At 51.1% G+C, this 12,541-nt stretch overlaps 1 protein-coding gene and 1 pseudogene across 50 annotated transcripts in view; one reads left to right on the top strand and one right to left on the bottom strand.

The window, feature by feature from the left end:
• The window catches only part of EHMT1 (euchromatic histone lysine methyltransferase 1), a 224,606-nt gene that overhangs the window by 171,060 nt on the left and 41,005 nt on the right, over positions 1 to 12,541 (top strand). For all 50 annotated transcript variants that reach the window (XR_010148800.1, XR_010148798.1, XR_010148801.1 and 47 more), the window contains one exon: positions 8,512 to 8,634. Coding sequence is in view for 46 of the 50 variants with exons in the window: in XM_063788053.1 (XP_063644123.1) it covers positions 8,512 to 8,634 (123 nt within the window). In the remaining 4 variants the exon portion in view is untranslated. The remainder of the gene's footprint in view (positions 1 to 8,511; positions 8,635 to 12,541) is intronic.
• Positions 4,982 to 6,870, bottom strand: LOC129136086 (forkhead box protein H1-like; annotated as a pseudogene).

Genomic DNA, 12,541 nt, shown 5'->3' with positions numbered 1-12,541 from the left:
CCCCCTGGGGGAGCCAAGCACTCGCAGAGGCACGGACGCCCCTCCCCCAGCCCCGTTGACTGGCTCCCATTTTGTTTAGATCAGATCATGTGAGCATTTTCAAGCTGAACCACGTCGTCTACAGGGTATGTTGTGTCTGTCGTTAATCACTGGCTTGTGTTTCTGTTGGTTGAGTTGACTCTGCCACCTGCTAATTTATTCTGAACCATCGAACGCTGCCCGCTTGTCTCTGGGTTCAGACACACGACGCTGTTTGTCCCCCTGTGACGCCCCTTCCCTGATCCCAGTGTTGGATCCCCTGTTTCTCAAGTGCCAGGTTTGAGTCTGGTGTGGTCTGACTTCTGATCCTTTGTGTGTGACCTATTATTTCTGGAGACTTTAGGAACTTTCCTTGAACCCCACTGGTCTGAAGTTGTACCTCATTGTAACGTGGGTCTTTTTAGATCCACTGGAGCATTTGGTGCATGTGCTGTGCCCTTTCAGTGCAGAAATCCACACCTGTCAGTTCTAGGAGGATTTCCTGTGTGACTTCTGTGCCCAGGTCCTCTACCTGTCTCAGCTCTGTCCTGGGACCCTCGTAACTCAGGTGTGGAACCTTCCGGACCGATTTCCTGCCGTGGTCTGTTTTTTCTTGTCTTTTGGTTCTGCCTTCTAGGCAGCATTCTCACCTTCAGCTTCCAGCTTCTGGGGGATTCTTAACATGTGTGGTCACATTTTCAAATCCCAGTAATTCCTTTCTGCTCTTGGATAGTTCCTCTTTCAGTAGTCTCTTTTTCTTCCCTTATTTCTCTGATGGTATTATGGTTATTTTGAAGTTTTATGCTGCTGTGTTTTAGTTTTTCTTATCTAAAGGTTTTCCTCAAATGCCCAGTGATTCTCGTTTATATTTAAAGTAAACTACTAAAAAGCTGGTGGTAGCTCTTGCTTGCCGGGGGCTTGTCAGCTGTAGGGTGATCTGCAGGCCTGGCTGTTTTGTTGGGGCCCCCAGGCCCCACTGTCTGGGAAGGACCTGTCTTCTCGGACTGCACCTGTCTCTGCCTTTCTTAGGGCCAAGAAGGAGAGAGCGACGGGGCGCACCGTCTGCTGTGCCCACACCCACCCGCTGTCCAGCTGCCTCAGTCTGTCCCCTGTTTCCGGAGTCACAACTGATGGTGTTTTGTTACTATTTGCCTGGAATGATTTTTCCCTCCTTTTATTCTGACCTTTTCCCTCGTTTTTGGATATATGTATTTTAAACGTAGAACTTGATTTTTATAAATTTAGTCTAACAGTCTTGGTATTTTAATAGGAACTTTCAGTCCTTTATTTATACCTAATGTCTTATATTGTAGTTTTAATTTCTAGCTGTCTTAGTCCATTTTCTTTAGCTATAAGAGAATACTTGAGACCGGGTCATTTATAAAGAAAAGAAATTTATTTCTCACAGTTCTGCAGGCTGGGAAGCCCAAGGTCGAGGGGCTGCCTCTGGTGACTTATGGTGAGGACCTCGTGCTGTTCCCGAACACAGCCAGGAACCACGCCAAGAGGAAGATGCTCCAGCACAGCCTTGCTGTGGACCAGGCCGCCCACAGGGGAGCAGGTCCATTCCTGGGGGCTGACTCCGCCTTTCAGAGAGGCGTGGCTCCATCTTCACAGCCTCGTAGCCTCTTAAAGGCCCAGCCTCAAAACCTCATTGGGGCCCCCAGCCCCGGTAAATAAATTGCATTCAGACCATAGTGCCAGCCTTTTGAAGCCAATACTTTTTTGGTCGTTCTTGCGTCTTTTGAATTGGTTTTATTTTGATTTTGCCGTTTCTCTTCTCTCTGTTAGTTACAAACTTTCCAGTTTTTGCCCCAGTGGTTCCTGTCAGTCTCACATGCAGACTTGACTTACCAAGGTCAAGACTGAATGAGATGATGATGGGGGAGCCAAGCCCTGGCAGGGGGTGAGGGAGGGAGCAGCTGAGTGAACTGGGGTCCAGTAAGCCAGGGGTTTGTGGGGGGCTCCTGGAGGCTGAGAGGAAAGTGTGCCGTGAGAAGCGCTGAGCCGAGGTAGGCACTGGGGGCCAGCTCCATGCAGGAGGAGCCACGGAGGCTGCTGGGTATGTCAGGGAGAAGCAGAAAGGGATTCAGAGACAGTGGGGTGGCCTCAAGACGAGTCATGTGGGCTGTGGTTCATGGTGAGACCATGAGGGAAGTGGCTGATCTGGTGGGAACAGGCTTGTGGGAGGGGGTGAGGTCAGGGAGTGGGGGGTGGTCGTCCAGACACAGGCCGAGCTGGAGTGAGGGGTGGGCTGTTCAGGGCAGGAGTGATGCCAGGACGTTCATAGGTGGGGCTCTGAGGAAGAGGAAGAGCGTGGTCTGGAAGAGGCAGGAGCTGGTGTTGTGGGGCTCGAGAGCAGATGCCGGTGGAGGGCCAGGCATTCGGCTGGGAGGCCCTCTCCTCTCCTGGGAGGCCTAGTGAAGGGTGTGGCATGATTCTGTTCTGTTGCGGATGGACCTGAATGGGGACGAGTGTGCAGAGCCACGTGGGGGAACGGACCAGACAGGAACAAGGGCTGTATGAGCGCTACCCCGATGGCCCCAGGAGCTGGGCAAGGCCATGAATGTGGGTGTGTGAACCTGTGAGGGTGGGGTGTGCTGAGCCCGTGAGAGTGGGCCGTGCTGAGCCCGTGAGAGTGGGGTGTGCTGAGCCCCTGAGGGTGGGGTGTGCTGAGCCCCTGAGGGTGGGCCGTGCTGAGCCCGTGAGGGTGGGGTGTGCTGAGCCCCTGAGGGTGGGCCGTGCTGAGCCCCTGAGGGTGGGGTGTGCTGAGCCCCTGAGGGTGGGCCGTGCTGAGCCCATTCTCCATGTCCACTGCTGGCTGTGGAGGCTTCTTGAAGACATTCCTCCTGTGCCTGGAATTCCAGGTTGCTGGTGGTTTTCCTCAGGTCATGTAAGGAATGATGCCACTGTCTTCTGACTTCCATTCTTCCTTTTGAGAATTTAGCTTGTCACTCCTTTGAAAGACACTGGGTTCTCTTTGGCTTTCTTTTTTAAATATTAAAATTAAAACCCAAAAACATATGGTTGCATCATGCATACAGAAAGATCCTTAAAATGTAAACATCTGGTTAACAAATCATTCTACTCTGGCCCTGACATTCGCACCCCCGTGAGACGCAGCGTTGCTGGCTCCCCGGACACCTGGTGGACCCCTGGGTGCCCTCCCCGGGAACAGCAGCCGTTTCGGTCTCACCGCCCTGCAAGTGCCTCGCATAGCAGGGTTCCGTTTGTTTGCTTTTAACCTTTATGCTAACTGAGTTGTCCAGCGTGAGTTCCTTTGTGTCTGCTTCCGTCAGTCAGGAAAACAAGGGAGTGTAGAAAAGGGACATGGCCGTGGGGCTGAGTGGCCTGGCCCTGCCAGGGCCCCTGCTGACTGCCCGTGCTCTGTGCTTGTCTGAAACGTCGTCTTTGGGGAGGCCGAGTGAGGGGAGTACAGAGCTCTTCATTCTGTTTTACAGCCTCTTGTGAGTTTAGTGCCGTGAAATAACATGATGTATTGGGAGGAAATCGTTATGTCCCTTGGTGCTGCTGTCCATGCAGTGCCCGGGGTCTGACCAGTCTGGAACTTCAGGTTAAATTCCTAGCCTGATGTTTAATTTGATAACCCGTCCTGCAGAACTTACTGTTGCTGGTCTTAGAGGGATTTCTATTTTTTCTTCCCCTTAGAATCTAAGCGGTTTTCCTGAGATTCTCCAGGAAGAGAGAGAGATTGATTGGCTTTATCTCTAGTTTGCCCTGAATCCAAGGGTGCTGTTTCTCAGGGTTTCAGCATCTGCAGGGGTGTCTCACATCTCACACACACTCTTTGGGCAGGCTCTGGCCACACCAGTGAGGGCCTGTGGTGTCATCTCCCCCGGGCTCCGGTCTTGGTCGTGTGGCGTCATCTCTCCCTCCGGCTCCGGTCTTGGTCTCATGTGGTGTCATCTCCCCTGGGCTCCCATCTTGGCCGTGTGGCGTCATCTCTCCCGGGCTCCGGTCTTGGTCGTGTGGAGTCATCTCCCTCCGGCTCCGGTCTTGGTCGTGTGGAGTCATCTCTCCCGGGCTCTGGTCTTGGTCGTGTGGAGTCATCTCTCCCGGGCTCTGGTCTTGGTCGTGTGGAGTCATCTCTCCCGGGCTCTGGTCTTGGTCGTGTGGAGTCATCTCTCCTGGGCTCCGGTCTTGGTCGTGTGGAGTCATCTCCCCTGTGCACAGACAGAGAAATCCATTGTGCAAAAAGCGCTTCCCTGGCAGCCGACCTGGAGTCCACCCCAGCCTTTCGCCGGTGCTGGGGACATCAGCGTTCTGGCTCCCAGGCTGGGGAGTGGCTCCGAGGATCGGTCACGGAGCCTCCTGGGTGTCCGAGCTGCCTCAAGCGCCCCGGGGTCTTTTCTGACTTGATCTGTGTTTTTGTCCCTGTGGAGGAGTCGGGAGCTGTGCCTCCATCTGCTGCAGCTCTGGGGTGCTGCTGCCCTCTCTCACCTGCTGCCCTTCGGTGTCCTGGTCCCTTGTGTTGCAAGATTTCATGCCGTGTCTGCAGTTTCTGGAGAGCACTGAGCGAGGTGCCACACGCTGCCATCCGAACTCACCACAGACACTCATGTTTTCATCGGTCTGCTCTTCTGTCATCTCTCATTAAAAAAAAATGTTGTAAACTCCTTTACTGTTATCTCCCCCACGCCCCTACCAAGACCACGTAGGGTCCAGTCTTGATTCCCTAACCCCTTTTCCTGAAAAGGTACTACCTCCTTCCCAGGCTGCATCTGCCATTCGGTGACGGCTGGTGACGGATGGATGGGTAGTGGGCTGAGAAGAGGGGACTAGGAAGGGCTATTCCAGGCTCAGCCCTGCCTCCCACAGCCTTGCCTCTGGGTGTAGGGGAAACAGAGGCATGACTGACCAGGGCCAGGGCCGTGCCCAGCTTGGCCACGGCCACACGTGGGGTAGTTAGTAAACACCATGGACTCCCAGCAAGGCTGCTGCCTGGTGTTTCGAGGCTGCTGTGGTCGCAGACAACCGCCTCGCCTTGGCTCCCTGGCAACAAGCTGGGGGTGGAAGCGGGAGGGAGGAGGGGCCTGTCTTAAGGGCCTCACAGGCTGCACCGGGAGAGCAGCCAGCCTGGGCCAGGGGCCGCCAGGTCTCCAGGGTGCCACCCAAACATCGTAGATGCTTTTGTTGGGTGGCACACCCTGGAAGAGGGCGTCTAGATCCCAGCCCTGGGGGCCCTCAGGTTTCAGGGGCCACCCCCCAGTAGGCAGAGCTGGTTGACGGTGAACATTGGGGATAGGAGGTGGGTGGGGGTGCCAAGGGCATTACCACATTGGGAGTGTAGATTGGCAAGTAGGAGGTGGGCAGCTGCCCCCAGAGGGAGGCCCTGTGTCCCCCACTGGACAGCCCTCCAGGAACTGAGGTGCCCTGCAGTAAGTGGAGAGGCCAGGCCCTAGGCTCCGGGAAGAGGGTTGAGGGCCTGATGGCTCCCGCTGGCAAAGTCTCCCCCTCCACTCTCGTGGGGCCAGGAAGGGGGCAGAGGGGCCACAGAGGCCTCTCAGAGGAGGGCAGGGGTGGGGTGGTCACTGCCTTCTCCCCACTGCACCCTATACCTGCCTGCAGAAGCTGGGCTGCTCTGTGGCACCAGCCCTGGCCAGGATGCTCCTCCCTGGAGTCCCCTAGCAGGGACTGCATGCTGAAGCCATTGCTGGGCGGTGGCAGATGACCGAGCGGCTGGTAGGACTGGCATGCAGCACTCAGGGGGCCCAGGACGTTGGCGAAGGCTCCACCCGCACCGCCTTCTGCCAGCGCCTCAGCCGGGGTGAGGCTCACGCAGGTGTAGGGAGGTTGCAGGTTTAGGGATCTTGTAGGTGAAAGGAGGTTGCAGGCGTAGGGAGGTTGCAGGTATAGGGAGATTGCAGGTGTAGGGGGCCTTGCAGGTGCAGGGATCTTGTAGGTGAAGGGAGGTTGCAGGTTTAGGGATCTTGTAGGTGAAAGGAGGTTGCAGGCGTAGGGAGGTTGCAGGTGTAGGGAGATTGCAGGTGTAGGGAAGTTGCAGGTGTAGGGGGCCTTGCAGGTGCAGGGATCTTGTAGGTGAAGGGAGGTTGCAGGTGTAGGGGGCCTTGCAGGTGCAGGGATCTTGTAGGTGAAGGGAGGTTGCAGGTGTAGGGGGCCTTGCAGGTGCAGGGATCTTGTAGGTGAAGGGAGGTTGCAGGTGTAGGGGGCCTTGCGGGCTTAGGGGGCCTCACAGGTGTAGGGGATTGCCGCGCTGCAGGTGTCTCTTGTCCCCTCGGGGACTGGGAGAGCGACTGTGCCTCTGGGCCTGCAGGCGGGAGTCGCTGCGGGCCCAATGCCTGGGAGGCGGACCGCGATGGGTAGCCGTTGGCGGGGAGTGCGCGCGAGCCTGGGAAGGGCGCCCTCCGTCAGAGCCTCGCGGAGGGTGAGCGGCCGGCGGCTTCGACCTTGGAGTCCCAGGCTGTGTGGGACTTGGTCAGTGTCAGCCGCTCCGCTTGCGGTGAGGGTTTGGGGAGCGCGTGGGAGGTGGGTCCTGCTCCGCGTCTGCGTGGGGTCCAGGATGCAGCTGGATGGGGGGCGCGACCTGTTTCTTGGCGCTGGCAGGTCTGTTTGGAAATGCCGCCGCGCGGGTGTCGCTTTGACTCTTCCTTTTGCTCTGCTGCTTCCCTCCACTCTTAGAGCTTTCTTGGACTTTGTCTCAGTGCCCTGTGTTTTCATGGGCGGGGTCATTTCCTTCTGCTTACCCGGGTCCTGGGGTCCTGGGCGCGGTGTGGGTCTGTGAGGGCTCCGCGCTGAGGAGCCGGCAGGCTCCCGTTTCCTATGGGCCGCCGAGAGCTGCCCGAGCCCTCCTCCCTGGGGAAGGACACCCATCCTCCCCTATGCTCCGCCCGAAGCCGTCAGCCCCTCCTGCCCTTGCACACTCGGGTCTGTCTGCGCTTCCGCCTGCGCTGCCGGCCTGGTGCTGGCGCAGGGGCGTTCGGTGCCAGCCTCTCCATTGTGGGCGCACCCTCTTCTTTCACCAGGATTTTTGGGGTCTGGGGGAGCAGCCTCTGTGTGCTGAGCGTGCGGGCAGAGCCACAGCTCCTCTGCACAGCACAGGCCTCGCTCCCTACCTCGTTTTGTGTTTTTTTAAGCTTACTATTTGTTAAAAATTAGCTGTCGTAGACTTCTGACGCTACTTTACCTTCAGGTTTGGCAGCCGGACCTTGGCTTTGAGCTTTGGTGTTTGAAGTCAGCCATGGGTCACTGCCCTCGCTGTGCGCCTCCAGGCCTCAGCCTTTTGACCTCTGACCCTTGCTCTGTGGACCCTGTGTTCTCTTTGGGGAAGCCCAGCTCCTTCCGGTCAAAGTCCCCTGAGCCTCTCACTTGCCCCTCTGTTTTGTGGTTTTTTGTTTTGTTTTGTTTTGTTTTTGTAACAGAGTTCACTCTTGTTGCCCAGGCTGGAATGCAGTGGTGCAATCTGGGCTCACTGCAACCTCTGCCTCCTAGGTTCAAGCAACTCTCCTGCCTCAGCCTCCTGCGTAGCTGGGATTACAGGCGCCCGGCACCACGCCTGGTTAATTTTTGTTTTTTTAGTAGAGATGGGGTTTCACCATGTTGGCCAGGCTGGTCTCGAACGCCTGACCTCAGGCGATCCACCTGCCTTGGCCTCCCAAAGTGCTGGGATGACAGGCGTGAGCTGCCGTGCCCGGCCTCTCCACCCCCTTAGCCGTTATGAGTTAGCCTCATTTTCCATATAGACCATTCTAGGGCTGTTTAAACATTCCTTATTTAATTGTGTTACTTTTGGTTTTTAATTACTAATAGTAAAAACAATACTATTTTTAACGTTTTTTCATAATGTTTATGTTATAAATTAAATACTAGGTCTTTGTCATCTAAGAAGTTTTTCCTCATGGAGAAAAGGTTTCAACAGCCAAACAGCTGATTGGCTTTTAGCACACAACCAATTTTAAAGTTGAGGGCTTCTTAAGTTTCAGACCAAGAAAAATTTACCTGCCAGTTAATTGGTCTTTCAAGTTTCTCCGTTTATTTGGAAAAATGGAAACTGTTCTGGAATGCATGCTACTGGAAATCAGGATTTTCCACTTATTTTGGCGAGTACTAAATCAGCGAGAGGATGCTGTGTGGCCTGGCGGGGTGAACCGGCACCTCCCTCCTGCCTCCTCTCTGCTGAGGGGCCCCTCCCTCCCCCTTCTTTGTCTGCTTTAGAAGGTTGTCACTGTCCTCCTCATTTCTAAAGGTGTTGTCACACTCCTGAGCTATAAACATTTTCTATCAAATTACCTTAGAAGTGGAATGAAATCTAGCAGAAATATTCTGCTTAGACTAAAGGTTTGATAGTAATAGAATAATTATGTCTTTGAATACGTGTTTAGAAAACTCAGACATTGTTGGTCACTGAAACAGTGCAGCTCTCTTTTTTTGAGTGTGGAAGCTTGTAAGTCACTTCTCCCCAGGCGGTGGCTACCGTCACAGCCCTCCCATACACCTGAACTGTTGTTTCACTAGGCGGGCGCTAATATTGACACCTGCTCAGAAGACCAGAGGACCCCGTTGATGGAAGCAGCCGAAAACAACCATCTGGAAGCAGTGAAGTACCTCATCAAGGCCGGGGCCCTGGTGGATCCCAAGGTATGTTCCCCTGTCAGAATCAACGTCCTAGTGTGTGTGTAGACGTTTCTCAGAAAGCTGAGCAAGGGACATCCTTACTGACATCTCCAGGACTTGGGGCTTTCACACACTGACCCAGTTGTCCAGAAATAGTTCCTTCATCTCACTTTGGTTACCTGGTTTATTATTAAAAACTACTAGTGAGCGCTCACTCTCTACAGAGCCTGACAACAGACAGGTGAGCGAATGACGGGTTTGCTGTGCAGAAGGTGTTCGCCTTACAGTACATCGTCTCACTCTGTCTTCAGCCCAGAGCAATTAGGCAAGAAAAAGAAATCAAAGGCGTTCACATTGGAAAGGAAGAAGTAAAACTGCCTCTGTTCACAGATGACATGTTTTTATATGTAGAAAATCCTAAAGAATATGCAAAAATATTGTTAGCTAACAAAACCAATTCAGCAAAACAGGATAAAAAATTAACACAAAAAAATCAGTTGCATTTCTATATACTTCAAATGAAGTATTCAAAAAAGAAATTAAGAAAACGGTTTCATTTACAGTAGCATCAAAAAGAATAAAATACTTAGGAGTGAGTTTAACCAAGAAGACAAAAGACTTGTATTTGTTAGTTGAAAACTAACGAACATTGCTGAAAGAAATTAAAGAAGACCTGAATAAATAGAAAGACATTCCCATGTTCACAGATGAGAAGACTGAATGTGGTTAAAATGGCAGGTGCCACCCAACAGCCTGTAGAGTCCATGGAGTCCTTACTAAAATCCTAACAGCTTTTTTGTTTTTTTGAGACAGTCTTGCTCTGTCACCCAGGTTGGAGTGCAGTGGCACAATCTCGGGCTACTGCAACCTCCACCTCCCAGGTTCAAGCAATTCTCCTGCCTCAGCCTCCCTAGTAGCTGAGATTACAGGCACGCGCCACCATGCCTGGCTAATTTTTGGTATTTTTAGTAGAGACGGGGTTTCACCTTGTTGGCCAAGCTGGTCTCGAACTCCTGACCTCAGGTGATCCGCCCGCCTCAGCCTCCCATGGTGCTGGGATTATGAGCATGAGCCACCATGCCCAGCGCTAACAGCTTTTTTTTTACAGATACAGAAAACTTCTAAAGTTTATACGGAGTCTCAAGAGACCCAGAGAAGCCAAACAATTTTGTGAAAGAACAGAGTTGGAGAACTCACACTTGCTGATTTCAAAACTTACTATATACGGCCACGGTAATGAAAACAGTGTGGGACTGGCATAAAGACAGAAATAGAGACCAATGGAATAAAATAAAAAGCCCAGAAATAAACGATTGCATATATGGTCACTGATTTTTGGCAAAGGTTACAAAGACCATTCATTGGGGAAAAGACTGTCTTTTCAACAGATGGTGCTGATACAGCTGGATGTCCACATCCAGAAGCGTGAGGTTGGATCCTCATCTAACACTGTATTCAAAAATTAATGGAAAATACAGCTGGGCGTGGTGGCTCACGCCTGTAATCCCAGCACATTGGGAGGCTGAGGCAGGTGGATCACCTGAGGTCAGGAATTCAAGACCAGTCTGTCCAACATGGTGAAACCCGGTCTCTACTAAAAATATAAAAATTAGCCGGGCGTGGTGATGGGTGCCTGTAATCCCAGCTACCTGGGAGGCTGAGGCAGGAGAATCAATTGAACCTGGGAGGCGGAAGTTGCAGTGAGCCGAGATCACGCCACTGCACTCCAACCTGGGTGACAAGAGCGAAACTCTGTTTCAAAAAAAAAGGAAAACGTATGTGGATGAAAGGCCCGTACTTAAGAGCTAAAACCAGAACACTCTTTGAAGAAGACATTGGGGGAAAGCTTTATGACACTGGATTTGACAATGATTTCTTGGATATGATACAAAAGCACGATCAAAGAAATAGACAAACTTGATTAAAATTAAAAATGTTTGGCCCTGGGAAATGATGTGCAGCCGGAAAGACAGCCACCCCCTTGCCTGTCATGCACGCACGTTCGTAGGGAACCTGGCACTAAACCATCCGTAGATGACCTGCTTCTGGGTTGGGGTTTCATGCGCGGCAGAGCAGCTCCCTCAGTACGATCTGTTGAAAGTCAGCCCCCAATCCAAGGGTTTGTAAAGATAATAAAAGGTTTTAAAATGGGGAAAAATAAATAAACTTTTGTACATCAAAGATTACGACCAATAGCGTGAAAAGACCACCTACAGAATGAGGAAATGTATTTGCAAATTATCTGATAAGAGGTTTTTATGCAGAATATATAAAGAGGTTGTACATCTCAACAACAACAGAAAATTAAACCACCCAATTCAGAAATGGGCAAAGAAGGGGCTTGAATAGCCATCTCTCTAAGGAAGGCCCACAAGGGCCATTTCCCACATGAAAAGGTGTCCAGCATCACCAGCCACCAGGGAAGCCAAATCAGAGCCACAGGTGAGACGCACCTCAGAGGATGTGGCAATATCGGAACTCTCACGCGTTGCTAGTGGGGTTGTAAACGCTGCAGCCATTGTGGAAACCAGTCTGGTGGTTCCTCAGATCGCTAAGCATAGGATTACGCTGTGATCTGTAGCAACTCCACTCCTAAGTGTATGCCACAGGCATGCAAACCAGGAACACAAACAGATCTTCATACAACAGTGTTTACTGCAGCATTGTTCACAGTAGCTGAAGGACAGAAACAACCCAGATGTCTCAGCAGATGCCTGCGTCAGCATATTCAGTCCATCCATACGATGGGATGTTACTCAGCCATAAAAAGTAATGAAATTTTGACCTATGAACAGCATGGATGGACCTCGAGGACATTCTGCTGAGGGAAAGAAGCCAGGCACAAGGACAAATCCTGTACGATGTGACCGACAGAAGCCATCGAGAGTAGTGAGATTCATAGAGACAGAAAGTAGACTGGAGATTCCCTGGGGCTGGGGGATGGTATTTTGCCTCATGATTGTAGAGCTTTGTTTTGGGTAATGAAAAAGTTTTGGAAATAGTGGTGGTTGTGAATGTGTTTAATGCCACAAAACTGTATAAAATGTTTTAAATGGCAAGTTTTGTTATATATTACCATAACAACGTTTGAATTCTTAGTCTTTCATATTAATACACATTTTTCCAACAACAAAGTGATCACACTCCTCATAGTAATTCAACTCCTGCCTCATGTCACATTAAACTTTCACTATTTTCTCATTAAATATTATTCTGTGAAACACCTAAATGGCTGTATCAATTTATGATATAATTTTACCATTTTTAGTCAAATTTGAATATTTAATATTTATCTTATTTTCAATTTTTATTATAAACAATGTTTCAGTAAACATTTTTATAGTTAAATATTTGCACATTAGGCTTCTTTAGGACAGATTTCTGGCTGTAGAATTGCTAGATCAAAGTAGGCAAACATTTGGCCAGGTTCAGTGGCTTGCTTCTGTAATGCTAGTGCTTTGGGAGGCTGAGGCAGAAGGATGGCTTGAGGTGAGGAGTTTGAGATCAGCCTGGACAGCATAGTGAGACCCTGTCTCTATAAGAAATGAAAAATTAGCTGGGCGTGGTGGCACGTGCCTGTAGTCATAGCCCCTTGGGAGGCTGAGGCAGGAGCATCACTTGAGCACAGGAGTTTGAGCCTACAGTGAGCTGGATTAGCACCACTGCACTTTAGCCCGGGTGACAGAGTGAGACCCCATCTCTAAGAAAAAAAAAAAAAAGCTAGAGAAAAACAGCACATTACATCTAGACAGACAACGTTATGAAATATTACTGACTTCTCATTTGAAACCAGGGAGGCAGTTTTTATTGTGCTGAAAGAAGCAAAGCCAAAAAAATGTGAACCCAGAATCCTACATCCAGTAAACGTACCCTTCAGCGAATGATGGTGAAATCAAACATGTTCAGGTAAAAAAGCAAAAGGCAGATAAGC

Source organism: Pan troglodytes, chromosome 11 (genome assembly GCF_028858775.2).
Source record: "Pan troglodytes isolate AG18354 chromosome 11, NHGRI_mPanTro3-v2.0_pri, whole genome shotgun sequence".
In the NCBI taxonomy this organism is placed as follows: Eukaryota; Metazoa; Chordata; class Mammalia; order Primates; family Hominidae; genus Pan; species Pan troglodytes.
This window is presented reverse-complemented; position numbering and strand designations above follow the sequence as displayed.